The sequence below is a fragment of the Raphanus sativus genome, chromosome 8 (assembly GCF_000801105.2).
Source record: "Raphanus sativus cultivar WK10039 chromosome 8, ASM80110v3, whole genome shotgun sequence".
NCBI classification, from domain to species: domain Eukaryota; kingdom Viridiplantae; phylum Streptophyta; class Magnoliopsida; order Brassicales; family Brassicaceae; genus Raphanus; species Raphanus sativus.
In genome coordinates, this window is record NC_079518.1 from 16,664,910 (window position 1) to 16,686,811 (window position 21,902).

At 34.0% G+C, this 21,902-nt stretch overlaps 2 protein-coding genes and 1 pseudogene across 2 annotated transcripts; 2 read left to right on the forward strand and 1 right to left on the reverse strand.

Annotated features, from left to right (window-relative positions):
• Positions 1-6,642: 6,642 nt before the first annotated feature.
• LOC108820165 (uncharacterized) lies at positions 6,643-8,843 on the forward strand. The gene is made up of 3 exons (XM_018593141.1): positions 6,643-7,349; positions 7,412-7,751; positions 7,815-8,843. Exons 1-3 carry the CDS (start codon positions 6,643-6,645, stop codon positions 8,841-8,843), a joined length of 2,076 nt encoding a protein of 691 aa, XP_018448643.1.
• Positions 8,844-10,557: 1,714 nt separating this feature from the next.
• Positions 10,558-12,333, forward strand: LOC108820166 (protein terminal ear1 homolog). The gene is made up of 4 exons (XM_018593142.2): positions 10,558-11,116; positions 11,217-11,324; positions 11,778-11,919; positions 11,999-12,333. The coding sequence occupies exons 1-4, from the start codon at positions 10,806-10,808 to the stop codon at positions 12,176-12,178; spliced, it is 741 nt and encodes a 246-aa protein (XP_018448644.1). The 5' UTR covers positions 10,558-10,805; the 3' UTR covers positions 12,179-12,333.
• A 5,057-nt stretch (positions 12,334-17,390) lies between these two features.
• On the reverse strand, positions 17,391-19,565 carry LOC108819590 (heat stress transcription factor A-1d-like; annotated as a pseudogene).
• Positions 19,566-21,902: the final 2,337 nt, after the last annotated feature.

Consider the following 21,902-nt stretch of genomic DNA (forward strand, 5'->3'; position numbering starts at 1 on the left):
CAGTAGTAGATGATTATTCTCGCAGTACTTGGCTTTATCTCTTACCCACAAAGCAAGAAGTTTCTACTACAATCCGCAATTTCTTACACATGGTCAAGCGCCAATTCGACACACATGTGAAAAAGATTCGTAGTGATAATGGCACTGAGTTCATGTGTATGACGTCTTACTTCAGAGAACATGGAATTATACATGAGACTTCTTGCGTCGGTACACCACAACAGAACGGCAGAGTTGAGAGAAAGCACCGTCACATATTGAACGTTGCTCGCGCTCTGCGATTTCAGTCGTCTCTACCTATCGAGTTTTGGGGAGAATGTATCTTAACTGCAGCTTATCTTATTAATCGTACACCCTCTAAGTTGCTTAACGGACAGACACCTTTTGAGCGACTCTATCTACGACCTCCTCCTTTGACACACTTACGAGTTTTTGGCTGTCTTTGCTACGCACACAACCAAAACCACAGAGGAGACAAGTTTGCATCACGGAGTGTGCAAGGTGTGTTCATTGGTTACCCAGCCGGTAAAAAGGGGTGGCGTGTTCTTAATCGATCAACAGGCAAGATATTCATCAGTCGTGATGTTGTGTTTTGTGAAACAGAGTTTCCTTATGCTACGGTTACTTTACCTCCTATCATCGCGCCTACTACTGAAACTACTGTCTCACTACCATCTCCGATAACAGAACCTTCGACTCCGGTCTCTGTTTCTCTGCAAAATGGAGAACCCCGCTCCACTTCTGCATCTGACGACACATTCGTTCCTGCAGCTACACCATCTACAGAAATTAATGACACTTCTTCTTCTTCAGACTCAGCTACTGAGACTACTGCGACACCATTACCGGTCCCTGAGCCTACTTCTGATTCGAATGACTCGCCTTCTTCGTCTGAGTTTACTTCATTACCTGCGGTTCCATTGTTATCTTCTCCTACTGCAGTTCAGGACACTTCAGTATTACCCAACTTACAACCTGAACCACCTACAACTACAGTTGCAGAACCACCTGTTCTGATTCAAGAGTTGGGTCGTGGTCTCCGAAATAAATCCTTACCTACTAAGCTCAATGACTACGTGCTTCAGACGATCTCGCCACTTGTTACTTGTAAAACGACTTCTCCTTATTCACTAGAGTTCTATGTTGATTGCTCCAACTTCTCTGAGAGTCACAACGCCTTTCTTGCTGCCATTTCGTCGCTTGTGGAGCCTCGTTCATACAAACAGGCCATTCTTGATGAAAATTGGCGAAATGCGATTACAGTCGAGTATGTTGCACTCGAGGATAGTGGCACTTGGACAGTGGAAGATCTCCCTCCTGGTAAACATGCTCTCGGTTGTAAATGGGTTTTTAAACTCAAATTTCGCGCCGACGGTACCTTAGAACGATATAAGGCGCGTCTTGTTGTCTTGGGAAATAACCAAGTCGAAGGTGATGACTACGATGAAACCTTCGCTCCCGTTGCCAAAATGACAACAGTACGCACCTTCTTACAAATTGCTTCTTCTCGGAATTGGGAGATCCATCAGATGGACGTTCATAATGCTTTCTTACATGGCGATTTAAAAGAGGAAGTTTATATCAGACCTCCCCCAGGGTTTAGTGGTTCTGACAAGAACAAGGTTCTACGCTTACGCAAGTCGCTCTATGGTCTTCGTCAGGCACCACGTTGCTGGTTCGAGAAGCTATCTACATCCTTACGGACTTATGGGTTTTCTCACGGGCCTCCTGACTACTCCTTGTTTGTTTTGGATCGTGGTTCAGAGTACATTATGGTGCTCGTTTATGTGGACGATCTTATCGTTTCTGCCAGTAACCCGAGTCTTCTAGCTTCGTTTAAAACTTACATGAACAAATGTTTTCATATGAAGGACTTGGGCGTCTCCAAATACTTTCTTGGACTTGAACTCGCACGGAGCCCTACTGGCATATATCTATGTCAGAGAAAGTATGCTCTTGGGATTCTGGAAGAAACAGGTCTTCTCGCGGCTAAACCTGCTCTGTTTCCGGTGGAGCAGAATCATCGTCTTGCCTTGGACAAAGGCCCCGATTTTAAAAACATAGCCTCCTATCGCAGACTCATTGGAAGGCTCATATACTTGTCTGTGACCCGTCCTGATTTATCTTACTCGGTTCACATCTTATCCCAGTTTATGCAAAAACCGAAACAGGCTCACTGGGACGCAGCGCTTCGTGTGGTTCGTTATCTTAAGGGTACACCAGGGCAGGGTATTTTGCTTCGCGCCCATACTGATTTAAACCTTGCTGCTTGGTGTGACTCGGACTGGAATGGTTGTCCGATTACTCGTCGGTCTCTTACTGGTTGGTACATTACTCTTGGTGGTTCTCCGATTTCTTGGAAGACACAAAAACAACCTAACGTTTCTCGCTCGAGTTGTGAGGCTGAATATCGGGCGATGTCATTCACGGTTCAAGAAATCATGGGAATCAACAACTTATTGCGCGCTTTTGATATCCCACTTACTCGACCTACTCCTCTTCATTGTGATAGTAAGTCTGCCATTTACCTTGCTGCTAACCCGGTCTTTCACGAACGTACGAAACATGTGGAGAATGACTGTCATTTTATCCGCGACGAGATTGTCAAAGGCACCATTGCCACAAAGCATGTTTCTACTCATACGCAGCTGGCAGATATCTTCACTAAGGCCCTTGGAAGGAAGGAGTTTCATGAGTTTTTATCCAAGTTGGGAGTTCTTGATCTTCACTCTCCAACTTGAGGGGGAGTATTAGAGGATATATACGAATATGTCAATATATATTCGGATATATTCAAATATGTTAATATACTTGTAATCTAGATATGCATATATTCGAGTATTAGGAAACATTGTATGTATATATACTTAGGTCTTTTGACTTTGATCAACACAAGAAATCCTTTATACGATACTAGGTTTCTTGACAAAAAGAGATCCAGTTCAAAAAAAGGAAAAAAAATAAGAAAAAGAGATAGAAGGCGGTAGAAATTACGGTGGTGAAATACAGATGTCAAAGAACTTCTTATACATGTTCTGTGAGGTTAGGTGTTTAGCTGACATTTGTCTTGTTACGTATCTTTGCATCTTAGTTGTAATTTTAGTGTTAGATTTAAAATGGACCTTTAGTCTGTACTGTTATACTGTATTTGGATCCTTGTTGAGTTTCATTATTATAAAGTTGACATTTTTCTTTTCTGAATTTACGAATGAATTTTAAGAAAGAATATAAACAAAATTTAGTTTAAGATAAGATTTTAACTATACAATCACAAATCACTAGCAATTTTTCTATTATTATATTACTAGATATATGTTGTTTTTTTAAATACTTATAATAAATACGAATTATTTGCTATTGATTAATTATAATTTATTTCCCATTTAATTTTATGTTTTCTGGATTTTAATTTATAATTTTATGAGTATTATTTAAATTTAATGTATTTTAATTTTAACTAAATATAATTATAAATAAATGTTATTAAAATTAGAAGGTGTAAATATATCTATGGTATATCTATTTTAGTCAAAAGCTTTAAATATTTAATATATAGTGGTTTACTAAATTAAATTAAGATAAAAAAAGTATATACTAGTATTTAGTATTGTATAATAATGTCACATCATGATATAACATTTTCATAAAACGCTAAACCCAAATATTTATTTTGGCTAGTTTACCTCTTCATCGGAGAACTTCTTACACTAAAACTATTGATATAACGTCTTGCCCCAAAAAAATGTAGGGAAGGATTTTAAAAGCTTATAAGAGGTGTAAGTTTGAGATACAGCGAGAACAGAAGGCATAAAGTAATTCCAAGAACAATATATTTTTTATTAGAAATTTTTTACAAACTTGTTTGATCCGAATTACACGACTCGACACGGATCGATTTCTAACACACCTAACTTGCTTGACTCAATCCATGTTGATCAAGTCTATCAATTCACTCAGCTTTAAAACCCCAAAACCCTTTTGTGTTTATCTCTAAGAATTACAACGTGAAAGCTCTAACTCTAAAACTAGGTTAAAACCACAATATATATATATTAAATAACCTTTTCCTATTATCTAATATAATATTCCATATATTTTAGCATCACCAAATCTTCCAATTTGTGATCTAATAATATTCTTTTAATGCTTAATTCGTCATCAAGCATATAGAAATATTCCATATCATCACATCTTGATGTTTCCTTTTTATTCTTTGAAGCGTGTGTCACACACCATCCTGTGTGTGTAACACAAGTACACGAATCAAAACTCCACCACTGCAACAGCTTCTCAAGCTCCAAGTTCTTGAGCTTACATTCTCCTCCTTTTTCACTGAGTTTTACAACTCAAGTCTAAGAACAATATGCATCATACATACCACAAAAGTACTAACTTAAACTCCTCCTGAATTAAGTATCATCTCCCCCTGTTTGAGTGAAAAACTCTTTGAAAAAACTTCATGATACTTGTGGGACCATCAAAACTCTCAGTACCTTCTAGGCCATCGAACTGGTTCTTCAAACTCAGTATATTGATCACCCATTCGATTGTATGACACACTAGTATGCTCGTGTGACACACCTTTCGTAAACTTAGGATACAGATCCTTCTTAGCTATCCAAACATGTCCATATCTTCTAGGTTCCACATAACAAAAGTTCATCCTCCAAGCTCGCTCAGTCTGGTTTCTCCTAGAATAACAGAAAGCAACAGTATGTCCGGTCTTACCACAAAAGAGACAGCCATTCATTCGCTTAGCAACAATTTTTCTGTCTCGTATCTTTGGAACCACAGTCTTTGCTTGAGTTTCATCCTTTCGTTCAGCTGAAACAACTGGGATTGAGCGTTTTACAAACTTGATTCCTTCATTCTTGTCAACCTCTTGTGAAGTCGTCCCTTTATAACCCAAACCCCAACTGATTTTTGGAGACTGCCCAATTGACAAGATATGATGCAGACTTGCTGATCCAGTGTTCAACATTCTCACTTTCTTGTAGTTCTCAGCAAGTTGTCTTTCCAGAAGCTGACTCTTTTCAAGTTCTTGATTCAACAGTTGTTTCATCTGATGAAACTTTATTTCAGACTCTTGTTGAACTTGATTCTGCTCTGCAATAACTCTCTTAAGAGACTGAAGCTCGTCTTCATTATCATCCTCTCTCACCCTACACTTTGATTCACCCTTCGCATCAGTCCGTTCCATCTCTAGGGTGTTGACTTGATCTTTTAAGACAGCTTTATCCTTGATGAGCTGTAGGTTTTCGTGACTGAGTTCTGCAAATTTACTAAAGAGAACCTTATACTCGGCTAGAAAATCTGCATCTATATCACTTTCTGTATCACTGTGTGACGCATCTGAATTGGTGTGTGACACACCCGACATACGAATTTCACCCTTAGTGATGTCTTTTTCAGATCCTATAACTCCATGAAGAGACACGAAATTGAGAGCATCTTCTTTTCTCTCTGGTACTTTATCACTGCAACTTCTCTTCATCTTCATCTTTTTGGTGTTCACACAATCTGATTTTATGTGCCTATAACCATTACATCCATTACACTTGATTTCTTTTCTCTTGAATGATGGACAATCTGTTTTGACATGCCCAATACCATGACAATTAAAACACACCACTGCCTGCCATTTATGTCTTTCTTCTTCTCTAGGCAGTCTGTCGCTGGACATCTTATTCAAAAGATTCATGGTTTCTTCAAGTTTCTGAAACACCAAGTGAATAGATTCTTCAAGCTTCTTAGCTCTCTGGATGTCTTCTTCAACTGTAATTCGAGAGTCTTGAGCAGGCTTTAAACACTTAGATTCCAATTCCATCTCCTCAGTCTTTAATATTCCAACTACCTCGGCGAACTTCAATTCATCAGTGTTCATCGTCAATGTTATCGCTGCTTTATGTGCTGCAAACTTAGTAGGCAAACATCGCAAAAACTTTTTCACCAATTTTGCATCTTCATATTTTTTACTTAAAACTTGTGCTTCATTGGCTATGGAGCTGAGATTTGCACGGAAATCTCTAACCCTAAAACTAGGTTAAACCCACAATATATATTAAATAACCTTTTACTATTATCTAATATAATATTTTCTATATTTTAGCATCACCAAATCTTTCAATTTGTGATCTAATAATATTTTTTTAATGCTTAATTCGTCATCAAGCATATAGAAATATTTCATATCATCACATCTTGATGTTTCCTTTTTATTCTTCGAAGCGTGTGTCACACACCATCCTGTGTGTGTAACACAGGAAAAACGGCCAATTCCCCCATGAACTAACTGATCCGTGCTTATTCACACACGAAGTTTTTTACCATGCCAAAACCCCCACGAATAACTCAAATATTTGAAATACATACACAAACTAATAATTTTATACCAATTCCCACAAAACCGTAGACGGTGTCATCAAGTCGTTAACAAGTTGACTTAACCATTTAATTTTGGTTAAATAAAAAAAAACAGGTTGACTTAACCATTTAATTTCGGTTAAATAAAAAGAAACACGACGTCTTTTTGCTCTTCTTCCTCAGTTTGGCATTAAACTGAAATTAGGTTTCACGCAGTTGGATATCGCGGGAGAGAGTGAGACAGAGGAGAGAAGAGAGACAGAGAGAACGGAGACAGAGATGGAAGAGAGCCGAGGCCTCCATGACAATGAGACAAATGATACAGAGAGATATGAGAATGAGACAGAGACGAGGCTTCCATGTGATGAAGAAGCAAGAGTTGAGAAAAATGTGAGGGATTTTATAGATGAAGAGGTTGATTTGTTTGCTACACCAGTCGGCTCAGATGATGATCAAGATGCTAATGAGGGAGATGGCTATCTCACCTACAAGAAAGGTAGTGGTGAGTTTCAGTTAAGACAAGCCTTTGATAGTCTAGAGGCTTTTAAACAGGCGATGGTAGATTATGTGTTAAAAAATGGTTGGAATGTGAAGTATGTTCGTTGGGATAAAGACAAATCTGAAGCGAGATGTGCTAGTGAAGCAGAAGAAGGAGAGGAAGATTGTATGTGGAGGATATACTGCTCCTATGAAGAACCATTACAAAAATGGATGGTTAAAGTCTATGTTAAGGATCATAGTTGCAGTAAGAGTGGGTACTCTAAGCTGATTACACAAGAGGTCATTGCAAAGTTGTTTGTAAACGATTTTAGAAACAATCCCAACATAAGGCCAAAGGACATTATGGAAGAAATTCAGAAGCGTTGGAAATTGACTGCGACCATAGATCAGTGTAGACATGCAAAGAAAAAGGCTTTAGAGATGATCAAAGTGGAGCATGATCTACAATTCTCAAGGCTTAGAGATTACCGGCTGGAGTTGTTAGAGTAAGTGTGTCATTTTTTTTTTAAGTGTTTCATGTTTTGATTTAAACTTAATATCATACTAGGTCCAATGAAGACTCAACAGTAGAGCTCGAGACACTTCATGGAGATGACGGTGAAGATATTTTCTACAGATTTTACGTCTGCTTTGCTGCATTGAAGAAGACTTGGTCTGCTCACTACCGACCGATCTTTGGTCTTGACGCATGCTTCCTCAAGTGCACAACAAAGGGTCAGTTGTTAGCAGCAGTTGGTAGAGATGCAAATAACCACATGTTCCCTATAGCATGGGCTGTTGTTGACGTTGAGAGTGAAGACAATTGGGTCTGGTTCATTGAGAAGTTGCAGAACGATTTAAACCTTTACAATGGTGAAGGCTTTACAATCATATCAGATCGACAGAAGGTATTAATTATAGACTTTTTCTGTTAGTATGAGGAAATAAACAAAGTTGTTCTTTATTTTCAGGGATTACTTAAGGCGGTATCAAATCTCTTGCCAATGGTTGAGCACAGGATGTGTGCAAGACACATATACGCTAACTTGAAGAAGAAACATCCACATAGAGCAGACATGAAAGGCTTATTTTGGAAGGTTGCCAAGAGCTACAATACGGCGCAGTACAACAGGAGAGTGGATGCAGTGAAAGCATATGACATGAGTGTATATGATTCAATGATGGAGAAGAATCCCAAAAACTGCAGCCTCGTCTACTTTACTCCTTCCTCGACTTGTGATGACGTGAGCAACAACATATCAGAGTCTTTTAACCATGCGATTGATCCAGCTAGAGCAATGCCACTGGTGGAAATGCTGGAAACAATACGCAGAAAAGCTATGTTACGCATTGCGGCAAGGAAGCTGATATCAATGAATCACAGAGGGAAGTTCAGTATTAAGGCAATGGAAAAAGTCAGTAAGGAGCAAAAGAAAATCCGTGGCTGCACTATATATCCTTGCGGTTTTGATGTGTTTGAGGTGCAGGAGAAAAACACTGCATACAAAACGAAGATGGTTGACCAAACTTGCACTTGTCGAAAGTGGGAGATGTCGGGATTGCCTTGCCGTCATGCTCTGAAGATTATTTCTGTAAAGAAACGCAAGCAAGAGGATTATATGGCAGATTGTTACCTCACCTCGACATGGAGAAAGCAGTATGAAACACCCATTGAAGCTGTCCGTGGGATAACCTTTTGGGAAAAATCAGTAGATGCAGAGATTGTTCCACCACCAGAAGAACCAGAGCAATCAAGAGGAAGAAAGAAAATTCCTAAGCGCATAAAAGGGAGGAACGAGTCTCCAAGTAAGAAAAAGACCAAGGCTAGGAATGAGTCACCTACAAAGGTTTCAAGGGAGAGAAGGAACATTCATTGTGGCCGATGTGGAGAAGTAGGACATAACGTAAGGAAGTGCAAACAAGTTGGAGTTCCGGTTCAAAGACCACCAAAGAAGAAGAATGTCACACAAGATGAAGGACCTAGTCAAGTGATCGACTGACCTTATGACTTGTTTTGGATCGTTTAAGGCTTTTTATGTGATATCTTTCGGATTTTAATGTTTCAGATTGACTTATGGCTTGTTTTGAATCGTTTTAAGGCTTCTTATGTAATGTCTTTCGGATTTAGTGTTTTTGGATATTACTATTTTGTTTTGCAGCAATTATATGTGGTAGAAATGGTTATCTTTTCTGAAACATAATATATTACAAATGATCATTACCAAAGTACACAAATAGCCATAGCCACTTAATATTACACAAACATAGATATTCAAATAGCCATATCCTCCTAATATTACACAAACAACAAAAGGCCATTTTCTTCAACACCTACATTACAAACTTAAAGAACAGAACAAGTACAACAAAATAAACTATCATGTTCTTTATCCCTTTCACCTCCATCTTGGAATCTTGAAGTTCCTTCTCAAAACCTCGTAACTGTTTCTCTAAACCAGTCACAAATGATTCTAAACGAGACACACCTGATTCACAAGCACGTGTGTCCATTATAAGAATCTCCATCTCCGAATTAAGGCTCTCATTATCCTTTACTAAGCTGCTTGAAGCTTTTTCAAGACCACAAATTTTCATCTGCATATCCTCAATCTCTTCAAGAGCTGATCCATCCGCCCACTTGAATAAATGAAACCGATTGTTCTACAGTTTCGATTTTTATACAACAACAAAACAACCTCATCTCCATATGAAACACGATTCTGTTCTCAAACAGACAATAATATGATTTTGTTCACAAACCTCATCTCTATATGGACATGAATGAAAAATCCTTCCCGGATTTTTCATTGTGTTTGACGTAAGCAACCGCACACGTTCTCCACATCTGCAATGGGTCGGGATTCCTCTCCGTTGAAGTTCATTCTCCTCTGTCTCTCTTCTCTCCTCTGTCTCACTCTCTCCCGCGATATCCAACTGCGTGAAACCTAATTTCAGTTTAATCCCAAACTGAGGAAGAAGAGCAAAACGACGTCGTGTTTCTATTTATTTAACCGAAACTAAATGGTTAAGTCAACCTGTTAACGCCTTGATGACACCGTCTACGGTTTTGTGGGAATTGGTATAAAATTATTAGTTTGTGTATATATTTCGAATATTTGAGTTATTCGTGGGGGTTTTGGCATGGTAAAAAACTTCGTGTGTGAATAAGCACGGATCAGTTAGTTCATGGGGAATTGGCCGTTTTTCCGTGTAACACAAGTACACGAACCAAAACTCCACCACTGCAACAGCTTCTCAAGTTCCAAGTTCTTGAATTTGCAAAAGGTTCTTTTGAAACTTAATAATCTTTTAATAATGAATATTTGTAGGTATATTTTTGAGTAATTAGGATTTACTTTTGCAAAAACATTTTTTTTTGTTTTATTAAGTGTATAAAGTAATGAGAGTATGATAACAATTAACAAACAATAATAAATAAGCGAATGGATAAGTTAATATTATAATTTATATGGTGAAAAACAGAATATATTTAACCGAGAATCTGTAAATTTGTAAACAAAAAGAAGAAAACTCTGACATGTTTTGGAATGCACCCGTCTCTTCGACAATTCGTTTATAGCCCAGCGGATAAACTCTCTATCACGCCGCAAGATCAAACTCTATAATTTAATTTTTTTGGTAGGAACTCTATAATTTAATATGACGCAAAGGAAGTATTGGAACAAGAGGCACATTAATGAAGAAACTTAAAAAGAAAAAAAAAAGAAAAAAGCAAAATAACAAAATACTCCAAAGAGTGTCATGTCTTACTCTACAACTTTTTCGGTCTGACCCATTTTGATTCACAAAAACTGCAACTTCTCTTCTCCCTCGTTCTTCCCAAAATCTCCACGCTCAGCCTCTTCTTTATTTTGTTTTGTTCCTCACAGTATATACTTTTTCTTCTAACCTTTTACTTCTCTCTGACTTCAAGCTTTTTCTTCCTAGGGTTTCTCTTTCCAATGGCTCTACCTCTCAATCCAAAAGCTCCTGAATTTTATCCAAAAACTCGAGCTCAAGAACCGAACTTCCCTTCACGCTCCACTTTCAGTGTTAAGCCGGGAAAGCTCAGGCAACCCAGATGTCTCCCTCCGAGATTGTTGAAGCAAAAGGTTTGGGTCCACAAAAACCGAAACTTTTTGCCAAGAAAACCTCTTCCTCCTCCAAAAGAATCTGAGCTCAAATCCCTTCCTTCTCCACAAGAAGATACATTCAAATCTCTATTTGGTGACAAAACATCTGTTATGATTCGAAACGTTCCGAACATATTTGGGTCAGTTTTCAATTTCAAAATCCTGTTTTGTAATGTGTATCTTTGTTATTGCGAAAGACTAAAAGCTTTTTCGTTTTTGTTTTTGTTTTTGTTTTGGAAGACGAAAGGATCTTCTGAGGATTTTGGACAATCATTGTCGAAGAGAGAACAAAGTTCGACAACAAACTCCTTCTTCCTATGACTTTCTCTATTTGCCCATGGATTTTGTGTAAGTAAATGCTATAACTTTCTGTTTTTGGTTTGACTTAAATAATAAATGCTGTAATTTGTTAAATTTACTAATTTAGCCACAAAGATTATAAAATATTGAGATATTCAGGGTTGTTTCTTCTCAACCATCTCAGAAAATTCAATATTGTCACTGTCTCTCGGTTTTTCTTGAGATGTTGAAGGAGTTTTGACCCAATCCCAAATTACCTTTAAAGCTGGGTATCAGATTAAGGAAATACTGTTTTGTTAATAAGTAATTTGATACAGAACAAATCAGTGTTTTAAACCTTTAGTCAAAAAAGACGAAGAAGAAAAACACATTGTTATCAAAAGTCTTGTATTTTGCTTTGGTCACAATATCAAATTAACTCGTAAACTAGTTTTTTCTATGACTTTTCTTTTCTTGTATTTACTGATGGTCCATGTGTGGATAATTTATTTTGTGGAATAGGAAACACGCAAATTTAGGTTACGCTTTTGTGAACTTCACGAGCTCAGTCGCGGCTGAGAGATTCCGGAGAGAATACGACAATTTCTTATGGGTAGACTTTGGGTACAAGAAGATTTGCAAAATCTCTGTAGCTAAGTATCAGGTTTGCCTCTCTTTTCTTTCTTGCTTTAGTAATTGTATTGTTTATTTAGAGTTATTATAGTGTTCGATTTTTATTACAGGGGAAAGAAGAGTACTATCAACATTTCAAGGACTCGAGGTTTCCGTGCCACACCGACGTCTATCTTCCGGTGATTCTCTCCCCTCCTAGTGATGGTTTCACACGTTATAGCCTCAGGACCCTCGGATACAGAGTCAGCATACGTGGCAGTGGCCCACGTCGTGGCATCCAGGTCGCTTGATCCTTTAGGGTTTCGAAAAAGAGAGGATCCTTGTTTTCATTCCTCTCCCGATGACGTGACGTCACGACTTGGGTGAAATGTAAACATAACTTTTCTCTATATTTCTATCGTTCGCTTAATTACTTTGCTACTCACTACTACTAGTTTCCGATTAGATTTCGAGTTTGTTATTTACTATCTGGTTTATGAAGTTATGTACTGCTTCTTTAGTAATCGTACGATGGTTTATTCTATGTTTGACTTTTCTAACTTTCTATAGTTTTACTTCTTAATATTGTGTAAATTAGAATTTTCATATTTAACTGTTTTTATTTACTCTTTTTGTTTTAAATTCTAATATATAATAATTTCATATTGTAAAGTAATATTATTTTTTAGTTGCTACATTATATCTTTATAAAATTATTTATAATTTTGTTAAAATATTTTAAAATCATAAATTTATTTTTATATATTTTAATAGTTTTTTATTTATATAGTTTCAATTAATATAAAATGGCAATTTATTGGATTATGTTTCGTTCGTTTTACATGTCCACCGTACACTGAAGTTAACCTAATATCAGAGTTTTCACCAACCAAAAAAGTATATGAAAGATTCATGCTGATTTTAAAAGTGAATCTTTGTTGGCGTTATATACTAGAAGTAAATAAAAATCATTAAAAAAGCATTCAGATACACTGTAAAATATTACATAGGGAACAAAACTTAGATTCATCCCAAAACATTATATAGGGAACAAAACTTAGATTAATCTTTAAATTCACATTATCCTTAATAACTAATCAAAATATCAAATATTAAAATATATTTTATTTAATTATCTATATTATTGGTCAATCTAAGTTTACCATCAGAGGTGAAATGTCAAATATTAAAATATATTTTATTTAATTATCTATATTATTGGTCAATCTAAGTTTACCATCGGAAGTAAACCTAAATATGTTCTTATAGAGAAGATGAAAGTAGAACAAAATTTTAAATTCACTTCACTTGCCATGACCAATCAAATTGCAATATAAATAATTAAATAAAAATATTAAATTAAATCGCAGGTGAACCTAAGTTATATTCTTATAGAAGAGATGAAATTAGAACAAAACTTTAAATTCACTTCACTGCCATGACCAATCAAATTGTAATATATATAATTAAATAAAAAATATTAAATTAACAACATTATATAGGGAACAAAATTCAAGTTTACCTCTTAAGATGAATCTTTAAATTCAACATCATCCTTAGTAACCAATCAAAATGTCCAATTGATTAATGAATAAAGAATATTAAATATTTTCTTAAAAAACCAAAATCTCTAAAAAAATAAAATAATGTCAATTTTAACAAAATTCACACCACCAACTAAACTCTAAAATCAAACCATAAACTCAAATTTTAGACTTTAAACCTTTAATCCTAAACTCTAAATTTTCCAAATCATATATTCTAAATCATAAACTTAAACTCTAGATCCTAAACCAAAATTCTATATCCTTAATTTAAATCAAAACTCTAGACCCTAAACACAAACTATATATCCTAAATTCAAATGCTATACCCTAAATCCAAACTGTAAATCTTAAACTTAAACCTTATACTTTAAATGTTTGGGTTAATATTGATATTATTCCTTTAGAGTTTAAAGTTAGGATTTAAGGTTTGGATTTAGATTCTAGATTTTGGTTTAGGGAATAGGGTTTGGTTTAGCATTTAGGGTTTGAGTTTGGAGTATAGGGTTTGAGTTTTAATTTAGGGTTTATAATTTGGGTTTAAGGTGTAGAGATTGGGTTCAGGGTTTTGCTGGTTGTGTTAGCGTCATTAAAAATATTTAATAGGGTTTAGAATTTGGTTTAGGGTCTAGATTGGATTTAAATTTAGGGTATAGGTTTAGGGTCTAGAATTTGATTTTAAGATTTAGGGTATATGATTTGATTTAGGGTTTAAGATTTAGGATTTAGAGTTTTAAGTTTAGCTAGTGAACATTGACATTATTTTATATTTTTAAGTATTTTGGTTTTTTGAAAAATATTTAATATTTTTATTCATTAATCTAGTCAGTATTTTGATTGGTTATTAGAGATGATGTGAATTTATAGATTCAACATATGAGATGAATTTAAAGATTCACCATCGGAAATGAACCTAAGTTATGTTCTTATTGAAAAGATGAAAATAGAACAAAACTTTAAATTCACTTCACTTGCCATGACCAATCAAATTGCAATATAGATAATTAAATAAAAATATTAAATTAAATAAAAATGGTTATAAAAAAGAATGACATCAATTTTAATGACGCTAACGCTGACAGTTAACTCTAAACCCCAAATCTTAAATTCTAAACCCTATAACCCTAAATCCTAAACTCAAATCCTATACCTTAAACCCAAATCCAATACCCTAAATCTAAATCACTGACTTTAAATCTAAACTGTAGATCCAAAACCTAGACCATAAACCCAAACCCTGTACTCTAAATCCAAATCCAAATCCTAGATCCCAACCCAAACCGTAAATCTTAAACTAAACTCCATAGCGTCTAGGTCTAGGATTTGAGTTTAGAGTTTACAGTTTGGGTTTATGGTCTAGGTATAAAGATTTAGGATATATGATTTGGGTTTAAGGTTTACGGTATAGATTTATGGTCTAGGTTTTAGATTTTGGGTTTATAGTGTGGATTTAAAGCCTAGGAGTTAGGTTTATGGTATATGATTTGAGTTTAGGATATAGGATTTGGGTTTACGATTTGGAGTATATGATTTAGAATTTATGATTTGAAGTTTAGAGTTTAGTTAATGGTGTTAGCGTCGTTAAAATTAATATATTATAATTATTTTTATTTAATTTAATATTTTTTATTTAATTATCTATGTGACAATTGGTCATGGTAGGTGAGTGAATTTAACAGTGAACCTAAGTTTTGTTTATGAAAGTAGCAAATCAGCCAAGTGGACAACATACACAACCCCAGCACTAACTAATGACCAGGCCACACTAGCAATCTTCATAAAAGGTGTTTTTGAAACCCTTGACAAGTAAAATACTTCAGCGTCATAGCGTGTATCAAAAAACAATCAACCGAAAGGTTTATGTGATGTTCATGAGGTCTCACCAGCTGATTAAGATGCAGAGGCTGACCAAACCAACGAATGAAACGTACAAGTTCTGTTAAGAGATCTTGACACGATACAAGGATTTGCCAAGAATACCACAATTCGGCCACCAACGGGGCAAGCCAACCTGATTTCAGACCGAGAGACTGACAGACTCAAGAGTAGCCTTCAGGATATCAATATTTTCTCATGGAATGAATTAAAATATTGTTGACCTCGTGCGACTGTTGTTGACACACTTGAACACGAAACCTCCAACTTATGAATCTCCACGAGAACCGAAAAGACGGCATACTGATGAAGCTATATAAACAAGCTCGAAAGTCTTCACAAATGTACAAGCATTGAGAGAAGAACACACTTACATGAATCAGAATACCGCAATTTAGGGTTATCAAACTTAGGACATACGAGAACTTAGCCGTTAACGAACTTATAGCTTTATCTATTGATTGATTTAAAATCAATCTAGATTTTAAAAATTGTTGGATTTATGGTTTAGCTTAACACTAGACTTTGATTCGCATATATACTTTTTATTTTTTCTTCTTTATTAAAAGAAACATATAAAAAATCTATTGTACAAAAGCAATAGTTGGATCGTTTCATTAATTATTTAATATGACATATTTGATTATTTACATTAATAAATAAAATATATATTTTGGATTTTTTAATAATTAATAAGAATAATAATTTATTGTAAGCCATTATATATTAATAATGACAAATAAGAAACTTGAAAAACTAAGATTATAAAATTATACAATATACTACTAAAGTATAAGGAGAATTTGCCAAAATGACTCAAAATTTGATTTTAAATATAAAAGTGTATTCCAAATTCAATCAAATGCAAAATAACCCAAAAGACTAGTGAAATTAAAACAACCTCTTTATAACCTTCGACGTGAAGTCTTATCTGAGAATGATGAGAACAAATTAAAATCATGTAATTATAAAAAAATTTAAATGATGTAAATCTATATTTACTAAAATTGAATTGTATTCAACATAGATGATTGAACGTAGATTGAGTCATGATAGTCGTTGTATAGGTATGATTACATATATTATAGTATTGTTTGTATTTAGGATTAGATTCTCAAATATTAACTTTTTTAAAAAAATTGACCCACATGTGTTTAGTTATGTGTATAAAAAAACACTTTATAATTTGATTTTAAGTTTAATGAATTGTTTTTTGTTATTTCCTATATATTAAAACAGAAACATTGTCATTTAACTATTTCATAGTACAGTTGACACGCGGCATCCTCACATCGATTTCAATTTGAGTATGATGACTTGTCGGCCTCACAATCATTTTATAATTAATGCGTCCACACTCTAAATTTTTTAACTCCACCACAAAAGATTAATGTGTTTACACTAACTTTTTTAATCAGTTTATTTTAGTTCCTATATTTTTAACCTTTGTATTAGCGAACTGAAATTCTCTCATTACAACTATTGAATAATATCATTTTGAAAGAAATAAATTACAAAATCATTAAGATTCGCATAAACTAAAATACTAGAATGAGAATGTTTTTAGAAATTAAAAGTTTCATATATTGCGTACTTAGCCATGGTTGATGCTTTTGTCACGAATGCAATAAATAATTGTGATTGGTTATGAATTAAGGAAACTGAGGTAAAAACACCACATATACAGTTGGATCTTTAGTTTAGTCAAATATTGCTTTTCTTTACGGAATTTTCACATTGACCAAAAATTAGAGACATAATCGAATTATTAGAAAAAATCAGAAATCAGAAAAGCTTTTAAAAAAGATGTTTCATGATGTTTTATATGCTTTCAGAAAAGTTCAGCTAATTTATGAAAGTTTTTTCGTAAAAACTTTCTGAAGTTTGTGTTACAGAAGATTGTTTCGTAAAACTTTTTGGTTTGTTTTCCGAATTTTTTTCTGTAGAAACTTTCTGAAGTTTATTTTACGGAAGATTTTTCGTAAAACTGTGTTGTTTCTCGTAATAACCTTCCAAAAAATGTTTTCCAGACAATTTTTGTTTGGATGTTTTGAATAGTCTTTTGAGGTAACACAAACCTACGCTGTTCCCTAAGAGCAGCGTATTCATTTCATTCAAATCATTTTTTGTTCTTATTTCTCATGTCAAATCGGTTTTAACATATTAACAGTCAATCCAGAAATGTTGAGAAAATAAGTATGTACATGTTGTGGCTACTTGAAGACAATCAAGTGAAGGAATTTCTCCTTCAGGTGTTAGAAACTCAGCTACTGTAACATTTTCAGGAGTAGCTCCAGTTAGGGATTATGATTGTATATCAGAAGCTGTCGGCATCTCTTGAAGAATCATACCGGATACGTTGTTTGATGAAATCTCCATCTCTGTTCCTTCTGTCGTGGTTGAGGAACCATCGCCTAGAAGGAAACCGTCATCTCCGGTTTTGTAAGGTTCCATCTTCATAAGCTGTTTGAGCATTGCTTTTGCTTGCTCGTGCATTGGAGGTTGATATTTCACTAGCTGTCCATCAGAATCCTTCCTAGTGACAATGCCATCTTGCTTGAATCTCCGCTTCTTACTGGTATCATTGATTCGCCTACTACTCTCGTTTTGCTGGTTCTGATGCTGTAAGAACTGAGATAGAAAAATGAGGGCTTTGTACTGCCTTTGCAAGGAATGACATTAACTGTTGTTGACGATTCTCCATGCCCTGGAGACGCTGAACAATCGTTTGAAGGTTGTTATCAGTGAATTGTTGCGGTTGTCTTAATCTGACGAGTTCTTGCATAAGGACATTCTTATCTCTTTTAAGCCTTTCCACTTCTTCTTCGAGACCAAATTTGCCAACTTCAACACATGAACTAACAGATGGGTTTTGTCCATTAAAGTGCTGAGATTGCTGCTGTCCATGTCCATGGGCATGCTTTCTTCGAGTTATTGTTTTTAGCAAGTGCTTCTAGCCCCTCAAGAAACCTTCGTTCGCAAAGTCCCATCTATCTGGGTCAACCTTCCAAAAACCCTGTTTCAAGAAAAGGCACGCAAAACTAGAGTGAGAATGGATTCCATCAAAACAAATGAGAAAGAAAATAACTTATTAGTTGAATCTTACTTCGCAGAGCAATTTTCATTTAGAAGTCAAGTAATTGGAAACTAGTAATACATGTTCCCAGTATAGATCATATTACTACCCAAACAAACCCAAGGAGAAACCAAAATATCCAATAGGGATCATCAAAAACTAAAGGACGTAGTCTTTAAGCCAAAGTCTATATGGAATAAAGTAACAAAGAGAAGTATCCGCCTACAATAAATCTGGCTTGGCAATCATCATCTTGGGGAAATATTAGCATTCTATAGAGCAAAGCTTATAGAGGCAATAGAAAACTATTCAATCTAAATGCATCCCCACAACTGAATGCCAGATAAAAGATGAAAAGTCATACTAATAAGCCCTGTAAGGTTTTTTGAATGACATTCTTTCACCATTAAACCACCACTCATTTACAGCAAGAGGGGCCATCATCAACATGAACATTGCTTTCTTTTCCATTTTTATTCTTTTCTTCTCCTTAATAATGCTGGAGAAAATTCTGAAAATTTTATTACATCTTAAATATAGACCTTTACCCCAGTTCCATATCTCCAAGGAGAAACTAGATAGAAAAATATGGAGCACTAATCCAATCAGTGAAAACTACTTCACTGAGCTAAATAAACTTTGTATGTAGTGTTAGCTTCATCAACGACTTTACAAACAGAACCAACAGTTTATTCCTATCTTCCTCTACAAGAAAGCAATTGAGAAACTCTAATTAGTGGAACATCATAGCTTAAATATCTAATCTATTGGCTAAGAACCAAATTTCAATAGATATATATAAAGCCATTGGAGAAAATTAATTGATATGAAAGAAAAGAAGAGAAAGGGTAACTACGTAGGTATTGAGCTTCCTGATGAAGCTGGAGAGGTTATTGTGATTGAAGTATTTGGGGAGAAGAACTTGTGCGAACTGTGGTGGATCCCATACGATGAAACTGTTGCTGTTAGCACTCCCCGAGACGATTGGATCGGTGGAGGGATCGTCAACCATGTCATAGGTCTTGCTGAGGAACGGAGGAGCCACATTTCCACTTAGAACCGCCACAGGCTGCGGTTGAGGAATCTCTGTTGATTCCATTGTTACAGATCCTCCTCCACTTTTACCACCATCCATTAAAATAAAGTTAGGGTTATAGCAATTGAGCGTTTTAGGAGTTTGTGGACTATTGCGGAAATAGACTTTTCGCTTTTGGTCCGTGCGTCATTTTATTATTGGCTCTTTCGATCTTTTTTCAATGGGTTGCATGGCCCAACAACAAACATATTGAGGTTTCAAATGGTAATAGCTGTTTGAGCGGTGCGGGACAAGCGGATTGGTTAGTGCGGTACGGTTTAAGTGTGGTTTGTGTTAGAAAAACGCATGCTGCAGGACAAGTGCGGTTCGTCTAAAAGAAGCGGTTTAAAACAAAATGTGAATGGTGAGATGTGTAATGAATAGTGTAACTGCGAGATACATATAATATATTTATATTTTATAAACTAAAAACAGTAATACTAATATAATTTTTATTTATATATATTATTTTAAAAATATTTAATTTGTCTGAAATATGACTTTTGATATGTTATTACCGAGATTTAAAAGTTAACATCTTTTTAAGTAAAAATAATAATAATAACTGAGTTGGTTGTCTTTAAATAAAATTAATTAAGTTTGGTATTTAAAAATTAAAAAAATGTTGAAACCAATATCAATATTTTACTATTGAATATTTATTCAAAATAGCTTATATATTTAAAATATTCTTTATGATATTAAATCTGAAAATAATTAATACATTTAAATATTTAAATCTGATTTGGATATCCAAAATATTTTAGTATGGGCTGGGTTTGGTTCTGGTTTTCTAAATATCAAAATTTTGAGTCTGTCCGAGTACTTAGCCAATTTAGGTTCAAATTCGGTAATATTTTTTAGATTCGGATTCAGTTCAGTTTTTTGAATTCAAGTTTTTGCCTAGTTCTAAATTTTAGTATTAAAATTAGTTACATGATAATATATAGATGATATTGGCAATTTTTTTATATGATCTAAGAACGTGTAATGTTAATTGTTAGTCAATAACATATTAGTTTTTATTAGATGATATGATTACTTAAGAATTAATAAAAAAATATGACAGAAGATAATAACAGTGAAACCCATCTAATAGCATGTGATGTGCGTTCTCATTATTCTCTTTGTATTATGAACCACAGTTACTGTTGTTTAATTTTTTATAATATTTACTTTATGCAACAAAGTGACAAATTATTATCGGGAAAATTGTATTTTTAAATCACGAATTTTCAAATTTGGTTGAAAAAAAACCTGAACTTTCACTTGGACCCACGACGTTAACTCGGATAACAGAATGATTAAACATAGTTAAATTCCGTCTCTGATCTCCGTTAAGTCCAAAACGACGTCGTTTAGAAATCTTTTAAAAAAGAAAAATCTGGGTGGATCGAACCTGTGAACAAAGATACACACATGTAATGCTCAAACCACTAGACTACTTGCACTTTTTGAATTTTATTGACTACTAATACCTATTATTGTGAAACCTCCAAATCATCTTCTTCCATTCTAAATCCCTAAATGATTTTATAAATATTAAAACTTGTAAATAGCTTATTAGTTATTTGAAATTTTGTGAGTATAAATAACTAAATGATTTTTAGTTATAATTTTTAACTAACAATAATACAAAATGATTTTTAATTATGATTTTTAAAAATATAATCTTTTAGTATTATTAAAAATTATAATAAACAATTATAGTTAATAATAACTTGTCTGATTTATAATAATAATTAATTATAATTTTTAATTACTAGTATACTAAATGATTTTTAATTATAATTTTAATTACTAGATGATTTTTAATTACTAATAAAACAAAATGATTTTTAATTATGATTTTTAATTAAAAATATTTTAGTATTATGAAAAATTATAATTAAAAATCATAATTCAAAATCATTTAGTATTGCTATTAATTAAAAATTATAATTAAAAATCATTTAGTATCATATAGTTAATTATAAGTAGTATTTTTAATAATACTTGTAAATAAAACTTAATATTATAGTTAAGTTAATAATTATTATAAGTTTTAATATTTTTAGTAATGTTCACAAAATTTTGAATAGTTAATAATTTATTTACAATTTTAATATTTATAAAATTATTTAGGGATTTAGGGTTGAATGAGATGATTTGGAGGTTTCACAATAATAACTATTATTAGTCAATCATGTTAAAAAAAATTAAGTGGTCTAATGGTTTGAGCTTTACATGTGTGTGTCTATTGTCATGGGTTCGATTCCACCCAAATGCATATTTTAAAAAAAAATTAAACGACGTCGTTTTGGACTTAACGGAGATTAGAAACGGCATTTAACTCTGTTTAATCATTCTGTTATCCGAGTTAACGTCGTGCTTTGGTTTAGTCAAACTAAATTGATGTTTAAAATGGCTAGTCAAATTAAATTAGTGCTTTAAATGGTCCAAATGAAAGTTCAGGCTTTTTTCAA